Source organism: Falco punctatus, assembly GCF_963210335.1.
Source record: "Falco punctatus genome assembly, chromosome: 7".
NCBI lineage: Eukaryota > Metazoa > Chordata > Aves > Falconiformes > Falconidae > Falco > Falco punctatus.
The window spans coordinates 54,121,671-54,147,790 of NC_137587.1; the positions used below are offsets into that span (position 1 = coordinate 54,121,671).

At 39.4% G+C, this 26,120-nt stretch overlaps 2 protein-coding genes across 10 annotated transcripts in view; one reads left to right on the forward strand and one right to left on the reverse strand.

Annotated features, from left to right (window-relative positions):
* The window catches only part of RNF111 (ring finger protein 111), a 60,956-nt gene extending 55,267 nt beyond the window's left edge, over positions 1–5,689 (reverse strand). The window contains exon 1 of the mRNA XM_080396615.1: positions 5,573–5,689. Within this exon, the coding sequence (XP_080252741.1) occupies positions 5,573–5,577 (5 nt within the window). The 5' untranslated portion in view covers positions 5,578–5,689. The remainder of the gene's footprint in view (positions 1–5,572) is intronic.
* A 22-nt stretch (positions 5,690–5,711) lies between these two features.
* SLTM (SAFB like transcription modulator) overlaps positions 5,712–26,120 on the forward strand; it is a 37,174-nt gene continuing 16,765 nt past the window's right edge. For 4 of the 9 annotated variants that reach the window (XM_080396608.1, XM_080396602.1, XM_080396601.1 and 1 more), the window contains exons 1-14: positions 5,712–6,055; positions 6,752–6,839; positions 15,555–15,628; positions 15,920–16,105; positions 16,535–16,582; positions 17,617–17,644; positions 19,012–19,480; positions 20,040–20,089; positions 22,132–22,250; positions 23,821–23,970; positions 24,064–24,173; positions 24,261–24,421; positions 24,764–24,855; positions 25,079–25,242. In XM_080396608.1, coding sequence (XP_080252734.1) covers positions 5,861–6,055; positions 6,752–6,839; positions 15,555–15,628; positions 15,920–16,105; positions 16,535–16,582; positions 17,617–17,644; positions 19,012–19,480; positions 20,040–20,089; positions 22,132–22,250; positions 23,821–23,970; positions 24,064–24,173; positions 24,261–24,421; positions 24,764–24,855; positions 25,079–25,242 — 1,934 coding nt within the window. In that variant the 5' untranslated portion in view covers positions 5,712–5,860. The remainder of the gene's footprint in view (positions 6,056–6,751; positions 6,840–15,554; positions 15,629–15,919; positions 16,106–16,534; positions 16,583–17,616; positions 17,645–19,011; positions 19,481–20,039; positions 20,090–22,131; positions 22,251–23,820; positions 23,971–24,063; positions 24,174–24,260; positions 24,422–24,763; positions 24,856–25,078; positions 25,243–26,120) is intronic. The other 5 variants (XM_080396606.1, XM_080396609.1, XM_080396603.1 and 2 more) reach the window with 3 other exon arrangements.

Genomic DNA, 26,120 nt, shown 5'->3' on the forward strand with positions numbered 1-26,120 from the left:
AAGATGCAAGCTGCACACTTTCAGAAAAAGATGTCTTTCCTTAAAGCTCTGTTAACTGTAAGCCTGGCAGTGTCCAGGACGGTATGAATAGTATACATTTATAAATCTCCTGCCTGTATACAGGAGTATGTATCTTTGTCACAAATACTGCTTCTGGAGGAGCTCAGAATCACTTGCAGCCAGGGTATCAATCCAGATGGAACAGCCCACCCTTGACATTTACAGCATATGTAGCTGTGCAGACTTACAGTGGACATACTTGAGCGTGTATTTAAATGTCTGTGTTTAACATTACTAGTAATTGTGAATTGACTTAATAAACTGTAAAGCTTCTTGTGGTAGTATGTTTTCCTGCATTATCCTCATAACATATCACAAAAATTGTGGGATTAATATTCGGGTGACACAAATTGTCACATCTCCAATCAGTCCAGATGAAGATCTTACCAATGAAAACTAGAGAAACAGGGAAGAGATAAAAAAACACTGCAAGGTTTATATTATGAAAAAATGCTGCTAGGGAACAAGAAAAGCCTGGTGCATCTGCAAAGTTAAAAGTTAAACTCAACAGCTGTCTATGCTATATATTTAATGATTATAAATACAGAAAATTTTCTAATGTGATTTCAAAAGCTCTGGAAAATAACATGCACCACCCAGGTAACTATTTTTTTTTTTAAGATACATGGAAGAACAAAATACCCTACATTACAATAAAATGTAGGTAGAGATGGCCCACTAGTCACTAATTTCACATTATACAGCATGATTAGGCTTTGAAAGGTTAGAACCAGCATTTTCACAATACATTAACTCAGAAATTTTGCAAATCCCTATTAAGTTCTCAAGCAGTTAAGACATTTTAAGCAAGGTATTTTAAGTATTTAAGTTGTCATATAATTAAGAAGGTGTGGTATATATAATGACTTAGAAATAGTTACTTTGTTGATGGTATTTTTAATGGGTCTTTTTCTTATCAAAAACATATGCCACCAACCTGTTAATAGAAAGATCACAAGATACTCCTTTATATTCTTTTAGTGCTTGTACAATAATGGAGCCAAAGATATTTTTGTGTTTCAGTGATGAATCAGCAGCTATTTTTAGGGCAATTAGGTTTAAAACAAAGCATCCTGCATTCAATTATCTGATTCTACACTAAGAAATTCAATAGCCTTTTCCTAGCATGTGCATACACTTTTAGTAGTAAAATAAAGGAAAATATTTGTGTTCGATTTACAAGTAGATTTATGTTGTTCTCCATGCTGTTCTGTAGAAAATTATAACATGAACTACATAAGAGATCATAAACTCACTTCTACAACCTTCTTCTGACTGCTCATTGTACAGTATATCAATAATTCATCAAAAAGAAAACTATACATTCAGAAAGAAAAAAGCTATTTTTTATAGCAGAGATGCATATTAAATTATTGGTGATTCTTAATCTCAAAATGTATCTACTGTCAGGCACGCACTGAAAACATCTCAATGCTATTATTCATTCTTGTTTTGTCTGCAGAGGAGAGGAATTGTGCAGCTAACATACCAGCTAATAATTTTTAAATGTAAGCTTGGTCATAGGTTTGAATAGTAAGATTGATACCAGGAATTATTAACAGCCAAGTTTGAGATTGTAGTAACCAGGCAATGTAACGTGAAAACTGGGACATGACTCAGTGCCTTTCAAAGTAAAAGGGACTCTTCCTGTTGATTTCAGTTCATCAAGCACCAGCCCAATGTCGCACTCTTTAAAAAAGGGTTAGATTTAAAAAGGAACTGAATCATTGCATCATTTACTGCGGTAATAACTAGCTTTGATGTTGTCAGCACCCAAAGTGGAATCGAAAATTCTGCATTACAAACGTGGATTTCTGGAGCAAACAAACAAAAACCTAAATTTAAGAGTGAAAACACACATTGCAAAAATTAGTTTTTAAACAACTAGCGTGTTAAGCAGACAACTGCATACAGCTTTTCTAATAAAGAGACTGGAAGAAGAATGTGTCTCAGATGAGAGCGGATCCTGTTGTAGGCACTGTATTTGGAGGTGACCTTCCAGCACACCCCCAACCTCTCCCATTTCCTTAAACCAACATCACTTTAGAAGGTTTTTTAGAAGGGGATATGGACAAATGGGTTGCTGTGTGAAGAGGAGAAAACTGGGACAGCCTGCTCACCTCCAGGTGAATGCTCTGGCCAGGAGTCTTTCTTACAGAAAAAAGGCAAGAACGATTTCTTCATGTTTTAAAAACGTTGAACCTCACTGCATTTTGACAGAGCCCAATAATGTCAAAACTGCACAGGTTTTACCAACTGCAGTAAACCGTAAAGACGACAAAATAGCTAGTGTTTGGTCCTCCATTATGCTTCAGCGTGAGGTTGGCAACAGACCAGGCAGCACTGTTGAAACTGGGATAATCTTCCATGCAGAAAAAAGCAAAATGACAGAGCCCAGGGAAAAACCTTTAGAAATCTAAGGATGTTGACAACTTTGAGGTGTTTCACATACAAGACAAAGAAAAAAGAATTTACAGATGCACAGTTTTGGACTTCCGTCTTTATTATAGTAATTAAAATATGAGTATCTGGGCCAAACACTTCCTCATTTAAAGTCTATCACTGTTTCCTAACCAAACTTTACCACAAATTTCAGAACCTAATGGTATGAAACAATCTTCTCTTTGAAAACTAGTAAATGTTTCAAGAGACTACAAAAGGATAGAGAGCATTTTTCTTTAAAAAAAAAAACAAACTAAATTAGAAAACAGTCAACTTAAAATTCCTGGACAAATTCAAGATTTTTGTAGATACTTGGGGAAAAAAAGTGATAAATAATAACCAATATGATTTGTTCATGACAATCTGTCAAACCAAGCCACTTTCCATTTATGGTTCCACAGACATGAATAAACTGAAGATCTTCAGTGAGGCATTTGACATTACGTTCCACTGACATTTTCATAAGGAAGGTAAGGGAATTTGATCTGGACAGAACCTACATAAATCTGATGCAAAACTTGTTGTACTCAGAGGATCACTATTCGTAGTTTACCATCAAACTGTAAAACTTTATATCAAATAAAATTGCTCATACACTTCAATATTGTAATATCTTTGGGTAAAGGCTTAGAGATTATGCTTATAACCTGCAGGCTGAGAGGCTACAAAGAGCAGAAATCAAGACTAGTTTCTAGAAATCAAGACTAGAAATCATTGCGAGGGGGAATTTCATAAACAGACGAGCAGATTTCTGCACTTAGCAAGAAACAACGAACTGCACAGAAAAGATAATAAACTTGCAGAAAAGAAACCAATAGGTAGTGTGGATCACTAGCAGAACCTGTCAACAAATTCACGAGGTTGAAAGTGTCATACATCATACTGATGCATAATCGGAAGCGTTACCACCAAGATAACTTTGAGAAGTTGTAGAAAGAGAGGACAGGAGCTAGAGGGGTGCAACAACAAAAGGTCACGTGTTTCAAAATTCTGATCAAAAAAAGGAAATAATCCATGCTTTTAATCTAAAAACAAGACTGAACAAAAATATGGTAGCACTCTTAGTTTATGTAAAAGGATGCTGCAAAAAGAAAGGGAACACTGTCCTTCATACTCACTTTGAGTAAAAAGGCTAATTTGGAGCAAACCAGATTTAATCCAGGCATTCAAAAAAGGGTAGTTAAGGAACAGACCTGACTGCCCGAGGAATGAGTGGAATCTGTGTTTAAGGTTTTAAGAACAGGTTAGGCAAACATCCATCAGGGCTGTTTTCATAATAGCTCGCAGTGCCCCGAGGCAGGAGGATGACTGAGAATAGGCCTTAAAGACACTTTTGGCTCTGTTGGTTGTTTTTTTATTTGGGGGCTGGGTTAAGTGTACAGCTTTAACATCTACATGACAAGAACCAACAAGGTGTGAGGCTTATGTAAGTCAAGGAACACCTTAAAAACACTGTTCCTGCTGTATTAGTTACCTCTCATCTTCTTTCCTAAAATTGGACACAGTAAACATCCTCAATACTAGAGCCTAAACAGTGGTGTTTGTGGGTGTTCCTACAACAGCTTATCACAGTAAAACTAACAGCCCTGATCACGGCCTTGCTGTACTACCCAATTCAAAATAACATGCAAGTGAAATACATTTAGGACTTTTTCATGCACTTTTTAAATATTACACAGCGCTCACAAAAATCTGTTTCTGTAGCCTAATGTTAAGCTAAAGAGTTCATTTATTAACCTCAAAGTCAATCCTAATGTACTTGATGTTAATACAAATGTTATCGCAGAAGACAGCAGAAGAATAAATACTCATTTCTTATTTAAGACTTTATACAATTTTGGTGCCAAGTGCAACACCAGCGTTATGTATCTTAAACATACAGGCAATTATCAGTCCAAACTGATAATTTGTTCTTTTAGACCTCTCTGCATGCTTAGCTTTTAACTTTAAATATATAGATATTAGTCATTGTTAACTGATACCTAGTTAAGTATTATTTAAATAAGTCAAGTGCATTTTGAAAAGAAAGAAAAGGGTGGTGTTACAGTTCTCTGTAGGATTCAGGACTTAACTTGCACAAAAGGTTGCTTAACCAAGATTTATTAAATAAAGCAAACCCTCATCATTTTTTTTCTCTCCTATCACTATGTTATTTCTGAACGAAGAAACAGAATAAGAGCGTTGTTTTGACTTAAACCGGTTTAGACTTCAGTTCACAGATTCCACCTCATTTGAGGATTTAATAGCAGCTGTAACATCTAATATTAACAAAATAACCAAGCGTTTCCTACAAAAAGTGAATGAAATGGTAACTAAAAGGTAATACGTTCCATTATGTGGTAGAAACACAGTCTAATAAATCATAACAATAGGTGATTTATTTAATAACAATTTAAAGCATTTGTATTGTACTTCTGGAATACTTTCAATAAAAAAACTGTTAGGCAAATATATCTATTTCTTCTTTGATTGTTCTTCCTCTAATCTTTAAAATCACTGGATCTGTTTATTAAAGGAATTACTCTCACCTGATTAGAACAGGTAAAATTAGCATCGATAATTTAAACGTATTTCCTAAACTTCGAGAAGCCAGTGAGCAGTGCAAGAAGCTACAACCCGTTTTGTTAATGCGACCAGAGGAGCACCAAGAGCAAATACATATTGTGCGTTTATTGAGGAAAAAGAATAAAAAAAAACCCTAATCGGAGAATTATCCTGACGCCAACCCAGCGAACGCTTCGTTACAAGAGCTAACAAGTTACAAGAGCGAGTAAGGTAAGTCAAGCAGCTGCCAACAGCCCACGGGGAGGACGCGGGGCTGGTGCGCGGGGGAGGGTGCGGGGGTCCCGCGCAGCTGCTCGGCCTCGCTAACGCGTTCGCGCTCGCACACGCCGCCCCCACCGCGCACGGACTGCGCGTGGTTCTGTCGCACAGAGGAGGCCCGGCAGGGACAAACCCTGAAGAGAAACCAGCGCAACACGAGCCCGCGCCATCGCGGTGTCTCCCGGCCCGCCCCGCAGCCCCACACCGCCCGCCCGGCCCCGCCGCCGCCCGCGCTGCCCCGCGGCACCTCATAGCGCTCGGCGCCGCTCCCTACGGAAGCCGGAGCCCAGCCCAGCGCCGTGCCCAGCCCCGGCCCGTCCTTCCTGGGCGGGCTCCGCAAGGCCGCAGCGCAGCCTGGCCCGGCCCCGCCCCGCCTGCCGCCAACCTCTCGCGGGGAGGTCCCGGGGCCAGGTGAGCCCCAGCGCGCCTGCGCCGCGCCGCCAGGTCAGTCGCGGCCTCCATCCGGGTACTCGGCGGCCCGGCCGGGCGGGGGGGTTTCATTGTGCGTGCAGCTGCCGCGCTCAGTCGCTCTAAAATGGCCGCCGCCGCCTCGTCTCCCGCCGTTGCGGGGGCTCCCGCGGCACCGGCCGCGCCGGCGGCGGTAGCGCCGACCCCCACTGAAAGCAAGAAGATCACCGACCTGCGGGTGATCGACCTCAAGTCGGAACTGAAGCGGCGCAACCTGGACATCACCGGGGTGAAGACCGTGCTCATCTCCCGGCTCAAGCAGGTGAGAGGCCGGCACAGGCCGCGGGGGCCGGCTCTGCCCGACCCGACCCGACCCGGCCCGGCCCGCCGAGGGGCTTGGCTCGCCGCTGCCGGCCGCCTGGCTCCGGGGGCGGGGCCCTCGCGGCCCCGCCGGCTGCCCCCGGTGTGAGGGGCGGGACCTGTCCCTGCGCCGCTGCCGGGCGAGGGGCTGCCGCGGCCCCGGCGCTGTGCGGCCCGGCCGGGCGGCGCGTCCCTCCCGGGCCCGGGGTGTCGGGCGGCGGGGCTGCCCCCGCGGCCTTGCGGCAGGGCCCGCCCGCCGCCCCGGGCGCTGGAGCTGGCCGGGCAGCCGCCGGGGTGAGTCCCGGGCCTGGCTGTCGCCGCGGGGTTTCTGTGCAGCCCAGCCTCCTGGTTCTGTGCCGCTCTGAATGTCATCGCGGGTGTCGTAGTGGCCTTCTAGTGTTGGGTTACCGAGGAGAAGTGTGCTGGTCCTTGATAAGGTGTGCTTTGGAAACGGCGCTGGCACGGCTCGGACTGCTGCCGCTGCCCCTGGCGTGCCCCCGCCTCCGGCGCGAAGTGTTAAGGCTTAACCCGAAGTGGTTGTGGAAAATGTTGTCGGGATTGGAAGACATAGTTGTTTGGCTCTCTGACTTCTGCCGAAGTCAAATTGCCTAGCTTTCCACGGAAATCCATTAAAAATTGTGGTTTTTGTCTCACTTAGGCTATTGAAGAGGAAGGAGGCGATCCAGATAATATTGAAATAACTGTTTCGGCTGACACACCCACCAAGAAACCAACCAAAGGCAAAGGTTAGGTTCTATTGATATACGTTACATTCTTAAGCAGTTTTTGTTGCATATATTGCTATAAAGGAGGAGCATGGAACTGTGGTCTGTAGTTTGGATACAATTGTAACTTTGCTGTTTATGACTTCTGTCATGTAAGATGTCTTTTGCCTTGCTCAACTGCTTTCAGTCACTGTATATAGACAATGTATAGGGGTGCTGGATGTATATGGAAAATGGGAGGATGAAGAGATGTGCTGTGAGGGTAGTGGCTGTACTGCCTGGGATCCTGAAGCCTTGTGCTGCGTGTGCTGTGGCTCCGTAGGTGATTTGTGAGATTTTTGACGTATGCTGTGTAAACAGCGATCCTGAACATGGAGTATGGAGTGTTACAGGTGCAGAGCAGGTAGAGGAACTGCTGCGCAGCTCTGGTGCAGGGGGTGGGGATCTCTGTAGTGTCTGAGAGTGTGCAACAGCAAAGGGAGAACTAAGAGGTTGTTTAGCCAGGAGAAGGTGCTGCCCTAGGCTAGTGATGAGTGTACAATGATATGTGGTAGGGGGTCACTGTCTGAAGAGGACTGTGTTCTGTGGGTTTTTAGCATACTTTTAACTGAAGACAGGATTATAAATATGAATTTTCCTGAAGGCTTGCCGTGAAATGTCTAGTTAAGAGGTTTTAGTTTTTCTGTTCTGAAAAAAAATTATTTAAAAATTTAAATTCTATACCAATCTGTTTGGCAGTGATTGCATTTGCTTTGTTTTCTTTTGCATAAGTATTTAAATATTGTTTTGTGAGGTTTGGGTTCTGGGGGATTTTTAGGGTTTTCTGTTGTTCTGGGAGCATCCATAATCAAGTAATACTGGGAAAGGAAATGTCTGTTTTATGCATAGCATTCTTGATTGAACATACATGTTAAGAACGTTCATATGTGTGCTATAGATACCTGTTTTGGAAACTATCAACGTTATACCATTGTCACTTGTCTTAGGCTGAGTTTTGTGTTGTAAGTGATTATTCATGCTTTTGTCTGGTGCTGTGAATAGGGAACTTAATAATAAAATCTATCTGCTTAGGAAGTTTGAAGAACTTACCTGTGCTTTTGACAGACTAGAAGAGTGAAAGAGAATGAATTGTTTGACAATGGTTTGATTTTCCTCTGTGATATTACTTTATTCCCTACTCTGGAAAGGGAACTGATGCTTAAGAAAACTACATGGAAGCTAAGGAAACACTTCCAGCATTTTTCATGTAGAGCTCTAAATGGCTACTCCTTCTACTGTGATCAACACTTCTTTTACTGCAGCTTTTCATCCTCCTATTGTCCATACTAATATCATGACGTGCATGATGTTCTCGAACTGGCTTCTTGTTTAGGTACACTGTTTCACTTCTGCAAAGGTAGTTTGCCTACTTGTGCTGCTGCCTGAGGCAGGTTTCAGTAGCTGTTCCACCTCTTCTGTGGAATTGAATCGTAACGTTACGTATGAATGTACGCTCCTGGTAAACGTCAAAGTAAGATATGACCTTCATGAAGTTCTTACCTGCTCACTTTGCAGGCTCAAGAGTTTTTCCTCATTACATCTTGGATTACAGAAGTCTTATGAGCAAATTTTGTGCCAAAAGTGTAAGAGGTTCACGTTGTATTAATCTTCGAGTGTGTAATAAGAAAAACTCACTAATTTATCTAGGGAAAATCTTTTTTGATCTTACTGGTTTACTTCTAATTGTAAGAAAGGATATATTCTTTCTTTTAAACTATTCCTTGTTATGTGTTAACTGCTGGTTCTAATGTTATCTCCCTCTCTCATGCTTTCTGCTGACAGATGTTACAAGTAACCAGAAAGCATCCCTCAAAACTTGGAAATCTAGCACTTCAAAAATCTGTTCCCTGGATTGTTACTAGGATACTTTCAAAGGCATGTGGGAGATGTGTGCCCATCAACTAAGTTCAATACAGCTGACTTTTTTTGTTTGTTTTAAAATTTACTATCTTGATCCTTCTTGTGCTTATACACTGTCTTCACTGAGCTGTGTTGCTCTTGTACTGATTTCACCAACATACTGCTCTAGGCCTCTTGCTAATGATTACTTCCTCCACCCCCTGCCCCACAGCTTTGTAGTAATATTAATGGGTCTTTAAAATTTTACTGCTGTCCAGTGGTAAAATTAATGACGCTACTAGTCCTATAGTTTGTGGTTTTTTTTCCCCAGAGCTATTATTGCTGTACAAAGGAGGGTAGGAAGATTAGATACTCATTTACAAAGAAAACAGAGCCTCAGAAAAGGCCAGAGAGTGGGAGTAATGGATAAACCTCCTCATTGCAGCCAGAGAGAGGTGAATGGGAGGGAGGAAGGAAGTTTCACTTCCAAAAAAGCATGGAACTGTCAGGTGGCTGTTGGTTTTAGATCTGAATGTCTTTGTGGACAGTTTTACTGCAGTTCTTAAGGTCTGTGGAAGAAGTGAGATGTCTTAATTCCCTAGCACTGTCTGTTAGAAAAACTTGATCTGGAATATTGATGCAGGCTGAATTAGAGGGAAATAGTGTCTGCGTGCGAGTGATATATTTGGTTTCCCTCTTGGTTTTTTTTTTTTTTCTTCAAACTTGACAAAAATGGAGAGTAATAGGAATGAAGCTAAGAATGGGACTTACCTTCATAGAACAGCATTTTTTGATGGCTTGATAAATTGATCTATCAACTGAGTATATGCTGCAGTTTTTTACTGGACTGTGACAAGCTTTTGACAATGACACAAACCCAACTTGCTATGAGATAGGAAAGAAACATCTGTAAACCACTATGAGTAGAAGAATAAGGCCTTGACTAAGCTGGTTTGAATGTAGACCTTTCTGTCTTAAAATAAACAGCAGCTTGCTATTATCCCATACCAAGTTCTGCAGCGTAAGATCTTGTATGAAAAAGGAGTGATATTTAAAATAGGGCCTTTACTGACTTGCCCAAATGTGAGATAACATAGAGGGAGCCATGTGGCTCTTCATCAGGAAAGTTTATAATTGGAGGCTTTTGTGTCACTACTTAAAGAATGCTTGTGGAAGGATTCTGTAATCCAACAAGAAACCTTGATCAGCCCTGTATGCAAAGTTAGTAAAAATCTAACACTTTTTTCCAGAAGCTAATTTAATTAAATAGTTGAGGTAAAGAGGAGCTGCAGAGGGGCTGTGCAGGTGAGATCAGTTGATTTTGCCAATTGAAGTTTGAAAGCTTAAACATATAATAAATGCCAAGCGCTCCATCTTTAATTGCCTCAGCCGTGCCTCTCCACCCTGGCATTTAGTACCTACGGACAAATTTATCACTTTGTAAAAGGATGACAGTTTTTGGAAAAAGCTGTTCTTTTCAAGCCTGAACATCCCTCTCCTTATTCTGGTATCCAGAGGAAGTTCCTTTACTGCTAGCATGAAATGCTTTGGGAATGTTCACATTCCTTTAAAGCAGCTGCAGTCAGAAATCTTGTGGCATTGTACTTGGTGTAACTTGTAATTGTACTTGTGTAAATTGTACATTGTAACTTGGTGATTGGCAGTTACTTTTCTGCCAACTTTTGGAATTAGTGTGGGTGAAGAAGAGATTTTAGGCTAATCAATTTTAACCTGGGAGATGTAATGTGAGCAAAGATGCTTGTTGCTGCTCTTCAAGGTTCTGAGGCTAGTTAGACACCTGTAACTTTGTGTCTGAAGTACCTCTCTAGTTTCCAATTAAATTTCCAATTTGATAATGCCATTTCTTAGGTCAAACACAGGCAACTAACAGCGGCTGGCTTAAACTATTGCCCAAATAATTTTGATGACTTTATCAAAACTGTTTAGTTACTTAAAAAAAAAACTCCACAAAACCAAGCTGCACACTGCTTGCCTGCAAAAGGGGAGTGGAGTGGGGAAAGAATCTGTCATGATGTTATCTGTCCTTCAGGAATATTAAAATAACTATTTTAACAAACTGTCAGTTCGTTATTTCTTCTTCTCTCTGAGTTGTTAATATCCATTACCATAGTTCTGGAATTTGATTTCTGAAACACTGTGCTGTGCAGCAAGCTTGTCTAGAGGGAGATCGGTTTTCCTGCCCAGTGAATCATTGCTGGAGAAAGTTAGGGGTTCTCAACTGCTCTGAAAATAGGTGTCTTACAGCTGTGTTACATACATGTGTGATCTGTGGGTACGAGTACAAATGCCTGGATTTTAATCTTGAATTACCTGAGTTTTCATTTATTTCTAAATACAATTTTTTTCAGACTGAATTTTCTGAATGAATCTTCTTCCTGAGCTGGGTTCACCTGCCTTTTAGAAGTCTTTTTATTTTTAAGGCAGGCATGTAGCTGCTTTGTTGCTTCTTAGTGGCCAGTTCTGTTGGTCTGCTTTGCAGTTGCTGAATAAAACAGTAAAGATTGAAAAGTGACTTCTCCAAATGTTCTTGGAGGGGTGGGCGGTGCTGTTGCACACAGTGCGGTTGCACAGCTAATTAAACCTCTTAATGTTGCAAGGCATGCCTGTCTTAATTGACTCACAAAGTAGGTTTCTTAATTTAATATTGTTTCTAGGTATCTGACCGGTGCTGTTCAGTTGCTCTTAATATCCCTGCAACTTTTTGAGTATTTCTGTCAAGATAAACCATTGTTGAGACCCTACTTTTCTCAAGTGTTTTATTCAAGATAGAGTACATTATAAGGAAATGAATACATTCCCCTCTTTTGAGGAAAGACATATGTAAATTATTTATAAAGAGAACATTCCTTTTAAACTAGACTTTCTCATTGCATGTTAATGAGTAGATAATGTGTAGAAAATAATGTTTCTCTGGAGGGAGGAAATTATTCAGCTAAAAATATGGGAACTCAGTGTGGATGATAGAAATTTAAGATACTGTAAGTTGTAATCAACATCTGAAAAATAACATGCAGGCTGAATTTTAGAAACACTTTGCACCAGTGGTTCCAATATTGGAAAGCTGTTTTTCGTAATTTAAGTTATATCATGCCTTATTGAAGTGAGATATAGACAGTGTACAACAAATGGTAGGTAAGGCTTCTGTGTGCCCTCGGATAGGAGGAAGTAATCTGGCTAAATGCTTCCTCATTAATTTCATTAAGGTGGGGGCGAGTGATATCTCTAATGAGATAAACTAAAAAGTGTTATGAATGTTTAATCAAGTGATTACAAACGATGGCAAATGTTATCAGCAAGTTGGTGATTCTCCAGAGAGCAGCTGACTCTTTGAAGTACATACTGCTCTTCGTAATTTATGGTTTTTACAAAGTATCCTGCAGACACTGTAGAAGACTTAAATATTCTTGTAACCCTGTGATACCATTTAGGGATACAGAAATGTAGCAGTATAATTTACTTTTGATAATATTGTGGCAAATGTTACTATTCAAATTGCAGCAGACCTCTTAACCAAATAACGCTGTAAAGAGTTTATTCCATTGTAAAGATTTTCTTTCCCCTTCCTCCTTTTTGCTTCCCATCCTGTGTTTTTGATGAAACTTTAGCATCGGGTACGACAGAACCCAGTTGGAAGTCTCAGCAGGCATACCAGCAGAAACGCAAACACTGATCCTTCCAAAATTTTATAACGAGTGTGTCGCTGTACTTCTGCATGAGATGCGGATGTCTAGTTTGTTTAAGACTTGTCCAAAATAAAACTCTTCTATAATTCTGTATATGCTTATGTAGCCTGAATATCACATGTAGAGGGCTATGGATAGGCAGAACAAGCTTATGCTACGCTAAGGCTTGTAAATGAGATGAAAGCTAAACCTGCATAATATCAAGTGAACGTTTTGAAGAGGTTAGAAATCATCTAGAAATATTCTAAGAAGAATATTCATTCGCTGGGTAAATAGCCTGTTGCAATTTTACTGTGTGTAGCAATTGCCATTACCAGAAAAGGGATTGAGCATGGTTTATAAAGGACTGCCATTATTCCAAAGTAAATTAATATTTATGTGGTTAGGCACCCAGATTTGTGGTGAGTGCTCATTATACCACCGACATTTTCAATAGCCACAGCATGGATAAACCTGTACAGAAATTTTATTATGGGTTGACAACTTGTGTGACTTGAGAGCTGTTGTGCCTGTTGTCTGAAGAAGGTTCAGCTGTTCCGACACTGATTGTTAATGTACTTTGAATTATCTTCCTTGAAGTGATACTGGTCTTATATAAGTTCACAGAAATAGGTCCTGAAAGGTGTTTGTTGCAATCTGTTTTTAGTTCTGTGAAATTATGAGTCAAGTGTGCCTTTCAGAAACCCATTGTGGACCAGCATCAGTGTGGAAAAGTTTTGCATTTTTGTGGATGCTGGGTTTTTGGCAAGTTACTGTACCAACATCTGAAAACTATCTGTATCAAAACTTTGAAGTGCCACTTGTGAGCAGCGTGACTAACTGGACCAAAGTAACCTGAAACACAGAACTGAGAGGGGAAGCAAACTTTCTACCACTTTCAGGCTTGAAGCTGAAAAGCGAAGGTTGTTGTTCAGGTCTCCTTATGCCTTGGAATACTTCTGCAAAGAAAGGCTAACAGACTAAAGAAAAGCTAATGGAAACATGTATTCCTGTCTGGCTTAATTTAGCAACAAATAAAAGATACGGACAGTTTCATTACTGAAAGGTATAACTTCCTTTTGATGAGGACATGTCAATAGAAGTCTCTAGCTGCTGTTGCAGAACGATGGGACTAACCTCAGGTAGCTTTGATGTGGGTGGTTTTTTTTTTTTCCCCCCTCTCTATCCCTATAAAGTCTAGGTTCTAGTTCACCTACCAGATTCCCTCAGGCAAAATGAGTGGATTTAAATAGCTTTCGTGATAATAGTATAGGCTAGATAGTTGCTAAATAGGTCTAGCATCTGCTCTGTGTTTGCCTGTGTCTGCGTGTGTTTAGTTGGATATGAGATGCGGGGAAAAAAACTTGGTCTCTTCAGGTTTTAACAAACTAAAGAATTGAAATGTGAGATGGGTAAAACAGAGAGCAGTTATGTGTGTAGGAATCCTTGCTGTTTCTCACTGCTTTATATTTATATTGAAGAGATCTGTGGCTGTAGATTTTATCATGGAATACTAAAATAGTAATAAAAATTCGGGTTAGTCTTGCTTTCAGGTATCAGCTGTGATGCCTATCAAAACCTGTCCCTCCCAGCGTACGTGCACTCCTCCTGAGGAAAGCTAGCTTCCCTAAGCACGCCTCTGCTGCTGGCTCTTTATGCCAAAATCTCACCAATCTATTGTATTACGCGTACAAACCAGGGAGGTTTTGTTTGGTTTTAAATGAAGTAAAATCAGCACCAAGGTCTTGTTTATGTATTTGGATCTAAAGACCTCATGTTTTGCAGTCGTAGAAGTAACTTCTGCCATTTGTCTTTTCCTGGAGACTGGCGTACATCTGACCTCAAATCAACAGTATGCTGTGTACAGGAGTACTGTCAGAGTGCCGTCTTCCAGGGAAATGAGTAAAACCAACTGGAATCTGAGTAAACCCAAAACAGTAGTCTCTCTTCTTGCCCTGTAGCTGAGCGGTTTCCAGCTTTGAAATGCAATTTAAGCACTGTGTATGAAAAGGCTATGGGAATTGCTGACAAAAATTGACTATTCCGCATCGCAGAGGTGTCCATACTGTGTCAAACTTAGGCTGATGTTTTCCTTTTCAATTCCTTTTGAGTATCTATAGAATTGATTTAGCCATTCGTTAGAGGATGAAGGGATGCGGGAAGATGTGATGTCAAAAATAAAGCGTTAAGTGCTGATCATGACTGTCATCTCATTTGCATCTTGAATTGACACTGGGTTTCAGTAGCAGACAGTAGAGCCACTTCCTAACAGAACTGCTTTTGTACCTTGAGCTACTGAAAACCGTCACACAGGCTAATCTTTGAGAGAATGAATCTGAGACAGAATGCTCTACAAAGGGTGGTTTGTGTGGAGATAGTTATGTCTAGTCTTCTAGGTCTTGCTTTTGCAGAAGATTAAGAAATTGCAGTGGGTTCCAAAGGGAACTGTGTGTAGTCGTCATCTCCACAGAGGCATCTTTATTAAAGCGTGCATGTGCTGGAAGAACAGAATTCTTCAAGGGAATTGAGCTGCCCTTAGTACAGTAAAGAATATGTAGAAGACCTGAATGCTTCACGTGACTTAATTCTTCTGCTGATTGTTCCCTCTAGTGGTGAAGAGCCCTGAAAAAGGTGGCTTGAAGAGGCTGCAATTGCCATACTTGTGGATACTCAAACCCACGGTTAGATAAAACCCTGAGCAATCTGATCATACTTGGAACTTAGCTCTGCCTTTCAGCAGGAGGTTGGGTGGACTAGGTGGACCTTTAGAGGTCCCTTCTAACCTAAATAGCTCGGTGATGCTAATTATCCTATAAGGCCTTTCCAAAGTCTTAAGTCATAATGTCTCATTAACTCCAGTAATTCTAGAAATGTACAGTGTAATGTTCTCCTGAATTCCGTTGTCGCTCAAAGTAGAAGGATTACTATTAAAATCACTAGCTTGGATGTCACTGCTTGTTTATGCAACAGCATTGATTGTTCATGCTCACTTAGCTGACGTTTTTTCTGCTCGCCTTACAAGTATCCAGTTTTGGGAGGGTTATATTGTAGCAAACAGTTCAGGTAAACTAGAACGTATAGAGAATAGTAAACTAAGGCCCAACACATAATCGGTATTGGAAGAAAGTCTGCTCTGTGTAACAGCTCTATTCATTAGCGTATTCTGTCATTTCAGGTAAAAAGCAGGAAGCTGATGAATTAACTGGTGATGCTTCAGTAGAAGATGATTCCTTTGTCAAGGTAATAAAAGTATGTAATTTTTTTCCCCTCAGCTTGTATTTAAGTTTAATGTTTGGCTTTACAAAAAAAATCTTCCATTCTCTTTGTGCTAATTTATGTGAAAATTTGGAGCATTGTTTTTGCTGTATTCAGAGCTGTGATGCCTAAGGGTGTGAAGATGTGGATTATTTTAAACGTGCTATGAATTTTTATTATGAATGTGATACAGTATTTTGCAGAAGCAGTGATTCTTGCAGTGAATTTTTCAGAATATAGCTAATACCCTTAGTTATGCCAGGTATTTTTTGTTCACACCAAAAGGAAAGTGAATCGGAGACTCAAGATGCAAGTGATCAAGATGGAAATGATGAAGTAAAGGATTTTAAAGAATCTGTTGAAGATGAGAACTTGAATTCTAAAGAACTGCCATCTACAGAAAAGAAAAGATACCACGATCTGGAGCCAGCAGAGACAACAGAGGATGCAGAAAAGGATTCCGAAAGTCAGGTACTTTGTTGTATTTTACATGGATTTTTATCAGCAAAATGTAAATTTTTCTTAGTGTGTTTGTATTCCTAGGAAGTCAGAAGTAGTTTTTCAGCTTATCTCTAAAAAGTAATTTAGTAAATTTTTTTTCTGTCTGTTTTCCTTGGCTTGTGTTTGAGTAGTCCTGAAGCAAATGTGGCATTGATAAAATTCTACCACAGTCTGGAGTTCCGAAGTGCTCCTTTTCCTTAGTACTGGTAGTGACATACATAATCTGAACACTGAGCTGAAAGATGCAAGTCATGAGAACTCCTCATTGATGTTCACCTGTACACATTCAATAGTGTATCCACTTAACTGCTTTCTGAGTTAACAGAATGTCTTGACTCTCTGAGTGTTTAAGTGTCTTACAAATAATTTGCTGAGCAAGTCCCTTTTACGTTCTTGTAGGAAAATGAAGGCCAAGACATAGAAGATTATACTTTTCCGACTGTCCATGTAAGTTCCAAATCAGCTCTAAGCTGATTTTCATCCCTGTTTAGTTGGAAAAGATCACTTTAGACTGGCTTTTTGTTCCAGCATGCATCTGAGTCAGATGATGTGATGATGTAATACAGTAAAGGTAAATGGTATAGGAGGTTTGGGCTTTTTTTTTTTTTAATATTATGCAGATAATTGTGATTGCCAAATAAGATTTGCTATTTAAATGCAAATTTCTGTCTACAATTTGGGAGTATTTAGTGTGTAGACTTAGCAAGCGGTATATTTCAAACTCTCTTAAAAACACTTCAGAGGGCTATGCTAAATGCTAACACAGTATATACAGCCTATACAGGAGTATAGAACTCCTGTTTTAATGTAGAAATTTGCCTTTGGACAATGTTTGTGGGGGGAGGGGGCTGATTGTTTGGGTTTTGGGGGGGTGTTGTATTTTTGATATTGGTATAATACTAATATCTGTAACATATTTAAGTTCAGAAATTCATTCTGAGTTACATGGAATTGATTTCTGAAAGGGACATCTCATACAGCATGTCTTGCTCAGTGAAGCTGATGATAATTAAGTGAATACCTATTAAAATCACAGTTTCATTTGTAAGTACTTAGTGGAGGAAGTCTACCTAGTTTCTGGCTTCTGTCCTAAGCTTTTAAAGCTACTGATGGATTGCTTGCACATCATTGAAAGTAGTTATCAGCAGCGTGACAGCCATTCTGAAGGCTCTAGCAAGACATGGGACAGTTTAGAAATGTCCTGTTGAGTTAAGGGGCGGGGGAAGGGGGGAGAAAATATCTGCATGCTCCGATTGCAAACTGCAAGGTTTGCAGATAGATACCAGTGAGGCTTCATACCCATTTTCAGTCATTTGACAGGGGAGATGCGCAGGCTTGGCTTTTAGATCATCTTTTCTTTGGAAGCAGTTTTCAGTGCATTAGTTTGCCTTCATATGACAGAAATTCTGTGGAAAATACGAAATGTTCTACTTAAAGTTTTAAAGTCAGAGACATTTAGTCTTTACTTCCTTTTATTGCAGGACGGTGAAGACGAAGAAAATGAGAAAGGTATGTTTAAAGTTTAATAGAGTTCAGAGGTCTTTAGTCTGGTACAACAGGCAATTTTCTCTTGTAATATTCAATCTCTTTACTAATACTAGGCTTGTCTCCAGTACTAAGTATCACTTGTTGCCTTATTAAGCTCAGCACCTGGAATCATCGCAGTCAGTGGGTTTATTTCACTCTTAAGAGTGGTTTTACTCCTAAGAGTCGATTACAGTACCTATCAGTTACTGTGGTGGATGTATAATGCAGTTGTAATACTATGATTCTTAATGAAAAAAACATAGTATTCAAGGACTGATTTTAATATACGGTAAGTCTTCATACAAAAGCTTCCAACTTGCACTGCAGTAACTGATGTTTAATTGAGCGAAATGATACACCCATACACTGAACTCGAGCACCCAACAAATGTATGGACCATCATATACTTGGCTTACTGTCACTTAGAAATACCGGTTGTATGCAGGATGGTAAAACAAGTGTTTGGAAACCTGTGGAGTGGCTACCTTTTTTGTTTTTTTAAGCTGTGCTCATTAGTGAAACTATAGAAGGAATGTAATGCATTTGGGCAAACAGACTTCCTGGACAGAAGTCTTAAGGATTCTACATATTGTGGACTAGAAAGGACATGGAACACCCTCACTTTACACAAGATGGAATAAACACATTACTGAAGTTACAGGATAAAACTACAGACTCCGTGTTTACGAGGGACCCTATGGCTGAAGTGTCTTATCTGTGCAAACCCAAGAAATACGGTTGGAGATGCCTATGCGGGACTGAGATGGAAAAATCTGCCCAGTGGATGAAGACTGAAAACCGTTTGTCTACGAACTCTGGATTAAAGCTCACGCCTCTGTGTTCTGCAGCAGCCTTGTACAGCTAATTTGACTGGCAAACCACTGCTTGGAAAGGAAAAGCAAAAGAACACCAGCAAGGAAGACTGGCTGAAATTCTCCAAGACTGTAATTCTTTTGGATTTGGGAAGGTTAGAAGTCCTGGAACCAGGAAGATTCAAAGACGGATTAAATCAAAACTGTGAGCATCCAAAGCAACTACTTTCTTCTGGAACACTAAATCCTAAACTGGAAAATGGATACCTCTTATGAAGAACGGGTATCTCCAGGATGGAACCATATTCTCCCTCCTAATGTTTTGGTATTTGTCTCTAGAAAATGTGTTTTGCCATGAAGAATAAGTGATCCTGGGTAAAGGATTTATATTTGTGTTAATACACCTTGTGTTTTTTTCTAACCTTCCATCAGTGCTAATAACTGGCTTTGTATTTTCTAGGTCCTATTCTAGCTTATGCATATGAAATTGTTTAAACTTCTTGTTTTGCCATATTTATTCCTGTTAAATCCTCTTAGATAAAGCAGGTTCTGGTGATGGTACACAAGAAGTATCTAAACCTCTTCCTTCAGAAGAAAGCCTAGCTGAGGCTGATCACACGGCTCATGAAGAGATGGAAGCTAACACCTCTGTGAAAGAAGCTGAGGATGATAACATATCGGTTACAATCCAGGCTGAAGATGCCATCACTCTGGATTTTGATGGTGATGACCTCCTAGAAACAGGTAAAAATGTGAAAATTACAGATTCTGAAGCAAGTAAGCCAAAGGATGGGCAGGATACCATTTCACAGAGCCTGGAGAAGGAAAGCAAGGACTATGAGATGACTGAGAACCATAAAGATGGTAAGAAGGAAGACTGCGTGAAGGGTGATCCCGTCAAGAAGGAAGCCAGAGAAAGTTCAAAGAAAGCAGAATCTGGAGACAAAGAAAAGGATACTTTGAAGAAAGGTCCCTCGTCTACTGGGGCCTCTGGTCAAGCAAAGAGGTTTGTTTTTCTATGTCAGTTCTTTACGATACTGAGTACCAGCATTCAATAAGATCACTCTACATTAAGGGGGTAGCAGCAAGAATCTTATAATTAGTATCCTATGCTCCTGCCTATAGATTTTTTTGACCGCCATAAGTTACTTTTTAAAATTCAAGATCTTCGTATAGACACTATGTCCTACTGATTGCATTGTCGAATTGTCAGCATTTATTTATTTTTTTCAAATTGACGATTTTTTTAAATGTCCTTGTGATGATGGTAATGAACAGCTATCAGTTCTAAGAACACAAAATGAAGTCAAGTCCCCGTCCTGAAATCTGGAGAAGATTGCCATATATCCACTGAATAGAGTTGTCAGAAAATCTAGATCTTCAGGCATCTTGGGGAAAATCAGTTCAAGAATCCATAAGGGAATCATTTGTTCAAATATACAGTCCTAGCCCTTTTTTATTTTTTTGAAATGTTAACTTGTCTATTAGTATTAGTAGTATAAAATGCAACACTTACCAAATTCTGTATTTTCAATTTTCTTCTGATTTTTAATTTGCTTCTCTAGCTCTACTAAGGAATCTAAAGAAAGCAAGACAACATCAAAGGATGATAAAGGTAACTATTGCAAATTAGGGTAGTATTGTCTTGAACTAAATGCTTTCCTGTTTGAGAAATTGCTTGCCACGTACTAAAATGGCTTACGTAATTGAACTCATCCTTCTATAGTAAGTTATGCTGGAGTTACAGTAGTCATTAGCTATATGTATGTGCTTGTGTGGTTGTTTTTTCTTTTTCTGCCAGATTCCTCGTAAGATCAAAAATACTTACTCTAAAGACTCAATGAAAATATATTCTCCTATTTCAAAATACTTCTGGGAGCAAATTCCACTTAACATTTTCCAAGTCTTTATTTTGATGAGAAGGTGTAATTTTCAGATGAGCCTGCTGTAACTTACCTACAGTGGTTTGGGTTGACGTTATACACAGAACAAGTGGAAAATAATTGCAGCTATTTAAACATAATGCCAATGAAATTTGTTGTCTTGGTTTCAATTCTATCTCATTTTTAAATAAAGCGAACTCTCAACCAAGTATAACAGCTGAGGTGCCTGCTAGCAAAATTGCACTTGTGGCTGTTGGGCGCGTTAAAGTTGGACCTATTTGTCTGCCTTGGAGTTTCTATTTGTTGCTGTAAACCCCTGTATTCTGATTACAAATTCAGAGTGGAGCTCAAGATCACGTTAATGTCACCAGTTACATTGATGCTTCATAGTTTAAAAAATGCTTTTGTGTAAGCTCGTGTGTCTCCTTATTTCGCGTGCTAGCTCACTGCCAGAAACCTTTGTCACAGAATCTCTTGCGTATTGCTAAGGGATGAACGGAACTTTACGTGATCAGTTAATTTCTGAGGAGAAAGTTTTGTGGCAGGCATAATCCAGTCTTCTCTAGATGCATGTCTTTTCATGATAGTTACGTGCTTACAATGAAATCAGATGAAGGCACAGCAAATCTGCTTTCATGTAGCTTATGTAATAGTAGTAGTAACTATCATGATGTTGTCTTTAAAATACATAGCCAAAGCCAGTATAGTGCCTCTTTAATGATACCTAATGATATTTGAAGTGTATCACGGTTCATCAAGTGATATATCACATACATCAAGTGATAGCTAGGATTATCAGGGTAATCCTAGTTTGATGATAACCGAGATGTATTGCGTTTGACTCTTCAGTGCATCAAGATGAACCAAGAAGGAAAACTACTTTTTTTCCTCAAGGTGGTTAAATCACCTTTTAAAACTCTGCGTACCACCGGATTTGCCAACTGTTGAGCTGGAGATCCAGATCTGGTCTTGCCTGTATGACTGGCTACATCTTAACATACTCAAAAGCAGTTCATACATTTAGCAGCAAACAACAGCAAGCTGAACTAAATAATACAAGGCTAAAAGAGGTTGGGAATAAGATTACGTGAATCTCTGAGTTTTCAGTTCTGTGTTGTTGCAGAAACAGCTCGTATATGGAGGTGGGGGTTATTCCAGGCACATAATGTTTTTCTGGCTTTTCTTTGGTATTTTTGGTAGTATGTGGAAAATTACTTTGGTGGGCTGCATCCAGTTCTATATCCAGCAGTATTTTTAAAAAGCTGCTCTGGGTGGAGAGTAGATACTTCAAGAAGTTGTATAGATAGACCACATTGCTCTGGAGGCGAGGATTAACTAAGTCTCCTCTATCTACCTTTCTGCCATCTCATTGGTAATGCGGGCAGTGTAAAGACGTACTGATAAGGAACAACTGTTGGGTGCTAGAAAAGACTTTCTCGAATGGAAGTTACCGATAAGACCCAGAATTTGGAGCTAAACGTATATATCAAAATGAGAGGTAAAGCATGCCTTGTAACAAAGAATTGTATTTTCTTTCTAGCTCTGTCCTTTGGGTATGAGTTAGCCAAGCTGTTGGTCTCAGTACATGGGTAAATGAATGAAATCTTATGGCATATGTATTTTTTACATAGAAGTCTTTTCAAGAAAGGTAACCAGATAAAGAGTTACTTAAAGGTAACGGGAGAAGTTTATCTTCTCAGCAACAGTTCAATTCAATGTTCATGGTACCTTTTGACTCCTTAATTTTTTGGCTGTTTTGTAAAACTTGTTTCAGGAAGTGCAAGCAGTGTTAGTGGTAGCAGTGGAAGTTCAACTAGAAACCTGTGGGTTAGCGGACTGTCTTCCAACACAAAAGCTGCTGACTTGAAAAATCTCTTCGGCAAATACGGAAAGGTATTTCATGGGGTGTGGTGCCATGTGTGCTGTGTGTGTGTCTCTTCCCCTCCTCTACTCAGTTACAGAAATTGAGAAATAAATAAATAAAATGAATAAAAGTTTGAGATGACATGTCTAACCAATGTAATCTAAAAAACCCAATACTTTTTTCAGCGTCTTGAAGTGAGAGTGTGTGCTTACAGGGTAGAACCATATGTTAATTTTATAGAAATCTTTTTCCTGTTGAGGTGAAATAGATGCAAAAGTAATCTCACAAATATGATTGGTCAGGGCTGGCTTTAAAATTTTTTTAAAAAAATTAAGTAGTGATGGCTGTGTTCTTTTGCATTAACTGTATTTAATCATGAATGTAAGATAATACACTAACCAGTAAAATTATAACAAACAGTCTTAATGGAACCGGCTGCTTTGGGAAAACTGTTTTTAAAATGTCTTCTGAGGGCCTGTGAGTGGGAAAACCAGGTAAAAACACGTGACAGTTAATGCCTGTTCTTTTAGGGACTTCTAATAACTTAATGAATATTTTTACAGGCTGCTTAAACTAAGTCTGTTTTCCTGAATTTTGGTTTGATTTAACATACGAATTCCATCCAACAGTGCAGAATCCATACAAGCTAAGCAGGCTTCTGAAAACAGCTTTTCTGTTTTCTCAAAGAAGTTGCTGCTAACTATGTAAAATTGTAGTGTTTGTATAAGTGTGCAATTATGACATTATTGCATCTTGGGAACGAGTTACAACCTTAGCACTGTGAATATCAAGTATGGGTTCTGATTATTGGATCTCTGAGTTTTCTAATTAATTTAGTAGATGATTTAATGCCTTCACGAATGTTCCTGAGTGTGTATTTTGTTAAAACTTCCAATTCTTTGCCTGCTCTCGTTGTAAACGTGCTTGGTACCTGCATTTACTTAGCTTCCCAGTTTTTAAATTAATTGGGAAATATTTATTTCCTAAATGGGTGTACCGTTACAGGCTGCTAGAAAGATAAAATTGTTGCATTAGAGCCTGACTACACCAAGGAGACTGGCTGCAGTAGTTACAGAAATTCTAGCAATGAGCAGGAACACAAAGCTTAATGCTTTCTCAAGAAGCAGGTGTCAGAGCTGGTTACTAAAATTGCTTAACTGACACATTTGCTAGATGCCTTTGAAGAATTGGCTCCTTTTTTAAGTTACTATGTAATACCGCTTATACCTTCCTGCCAGTAATAGGCAGCTGCTGACTTTCTTGTGGGGGTTCATCTGTCAGGGATGAACTGTCAAATCCAGATTAGTGGTGTTTCTGTCACAACTGGCCGTTTAGATGATGTGCCTGAGGTTGTGACTATTAAAAACAGGACATCAACATTAATGTGCCGTGATGTGAAAGTTGGGATAAAGTGCTCAAAGCTGCAGCTTCCCGTGGAATTATATGCTCTTAAAAACTTGGGAGTGTCAAGTCTTTCTAGTGGGGTGGGAGGGTTTGTTTGGTTTGTTTTTTATATACTAGGGTAAAAATATTATTGGAATACCATCGCTTCCTTACGACATGTGTCTCTCAAAATGTAAATTTTACCTGTTTATGTAGGTACTTGGTGCTAAGGTGGTCACAAACGCACGAAGCCCAGGGGCAAAATGTTACGGCATAGTAACAATGTCTTCTAGTACAGAAGTGGCTAGATGTATAGCACACCTTCATCGAACAGAGCTGCACGGACAACAAATTTCTGTTGAGAAAGTAGGTTTAATAAGATGAAAACTTTTCCCCAAATAGCCCATTTTAGGCAAGAATCTGTATTAACCTATTCCCTTTTGGAAAAAAAAAATCCAGGTAAAAGGCGATCCCTCCAAAAAGGAGTTGAAGAAGGAAAGTGATGAGAAATCTGGTTCGGGTAGAAGCATGGGAGATAAGAAGACAGCATCAAGTGATAAAGCCAGCAAGTAAGAAACTTCACATGTCTTAGGAAGTTGTGAAAAACCTTTACGTTGGATTTTCGTCTTTACATTTGTGGTTTCTTTCCTAACAAGAACTCCGTCAACCAAAAAAGAAGAAAAGAAATCTGAGAAATCTGAAAAAAAAGAAAGTAAAGAAGGCAAGAAAACAGAAGGTAAAGATGAGAAGAGTGATAATGGAGCGAGTGGCCCCAATCAAGAATCCACTAAAAAAACTGAAGAAAAGAAAAGAATAAGTATGCAATATAGCCATGTTTCGTCCTGTTGAATATGTGTGTCTGACTTGTTTTGGGGGCGTGTTCTTGCTCTTACTGGAAACCAGAGAATTAAACACCTGGTTTTTTTAGACTCCAGTAACATGTATTGCTTTAGAGCTGATGTAAAAGCTTCCATATTTTATATTACTACTTAATTACAGACATGATGGTATGCTTCTCCTACCAGTAACTGTTCAGTTTAGTAGAAATTTCACTAAGGAAAATCTGTACTAGGCAAATAGGGATGCGTGTGTGTTAAACCTTTTTTCTTTTTCTTTTCTTTTTTTTTTCTTTTTTTTTTTCTCCCCCCCCCTTCCCTAGGTGGTAAAAGCCCAGGTCAAGTTGTAGTTTTAGACCAAACAAAAGGAGACCAAGGCCACACTAGGACAGTTAGAAGGGGAAGGTTTGATAAAGTAAGTATCTATAGACCTGATGCAATCCTTATCTGATTTGCTAATACCTTACAGTTGATATTTTCACTGAACAGTCAATAAACTGTCACAAACTGTTAAGCTTAGATAGAAGCTTTGTATACTTTGGGATAGCTAAGCAGTTAATGATACTTGAACACAGCATCCAGAAATCTCCCTAAATGAATGAGACTTCTGAAATAACCATTGTAATCTCTATCTATAGCCACAGATATTGAGGAACAAAGAGCGTATTATTCAAGATAAAGTGAAATTCAGGGAATACAGGGGTAGAAAGGATATCTTGCCTTTTGAAAAGATGAAGGAACAGAGATTGCGAGAACACATGGTTCGATTGGAAAGAATACGACGAGCTGTTGAACTCCGAAGGTAGTAATTCAACTTTTTGCTAAAGGCTATTTTATACATTAATTGATCAGATACTATATTTAGAAATCTAATCAGAATGCATTCTGTCAAGCCTTTTACTCAGATGTTAAAGTCTGGGACTCTACCTACCTAACAGTATCTTTATATAAATTAACAGACTCCAAATTTTTTTAATCTTCTAGTAGCTCTATATGTACACACATAGCTTAGTGTCTGTTGGGGATGGGGGGGAGGCTTGTCTCGTAAGTGTTACTGCATGTCAGGTTTCTTCTTGAAAAGATGAGAAGTTGACTAGGACATGTGGCCAGAAATAGCGTTTGGGGTTGGTTGGCTGTTTTTAAACAGAACTTTTGTATATCTGAGTGACAAACCAAGCATAATACAATCTTGTCCCTTTAAATAAAAGGACTAAATGGCTACACTGTTCTATTCTGCTCTTTTCTTATGGCCAAAAGTTTGTAAAGGATAGTTAAATGGCTTCTGTTGTTGGCTGGATTTCCACAAACAAAGGAATTCCCAGCAAGCATAAAGCTTAAAGGAGAAAGTGCCTTTCCGCCTTCCTGTAAACTACTATAGGAGGTGGGAAAAAGAAAGCAAAATGAAGCTGTTGAGAAGTATGCTTAACCTGTGCAAATCCAGAGTGGGTATATTGTTCTGTCTTATTTTTGGACAGAAAACAATAAGTGCATTGAAGAGGGTGAGCTAAAATAGCATTTATTTTTAAGATCCAAGTCATATTCTTAGCTAAGCTGTTATTATTGTCTGTCAGATTGACAACATAGAAATATGAATCCAGCATAAAATACATCAAGAATGATGGTTCTTGATATAACTTTTCCTAGTATCTGCTGTCTGCTTAAATGGTTCTGTAGAATATG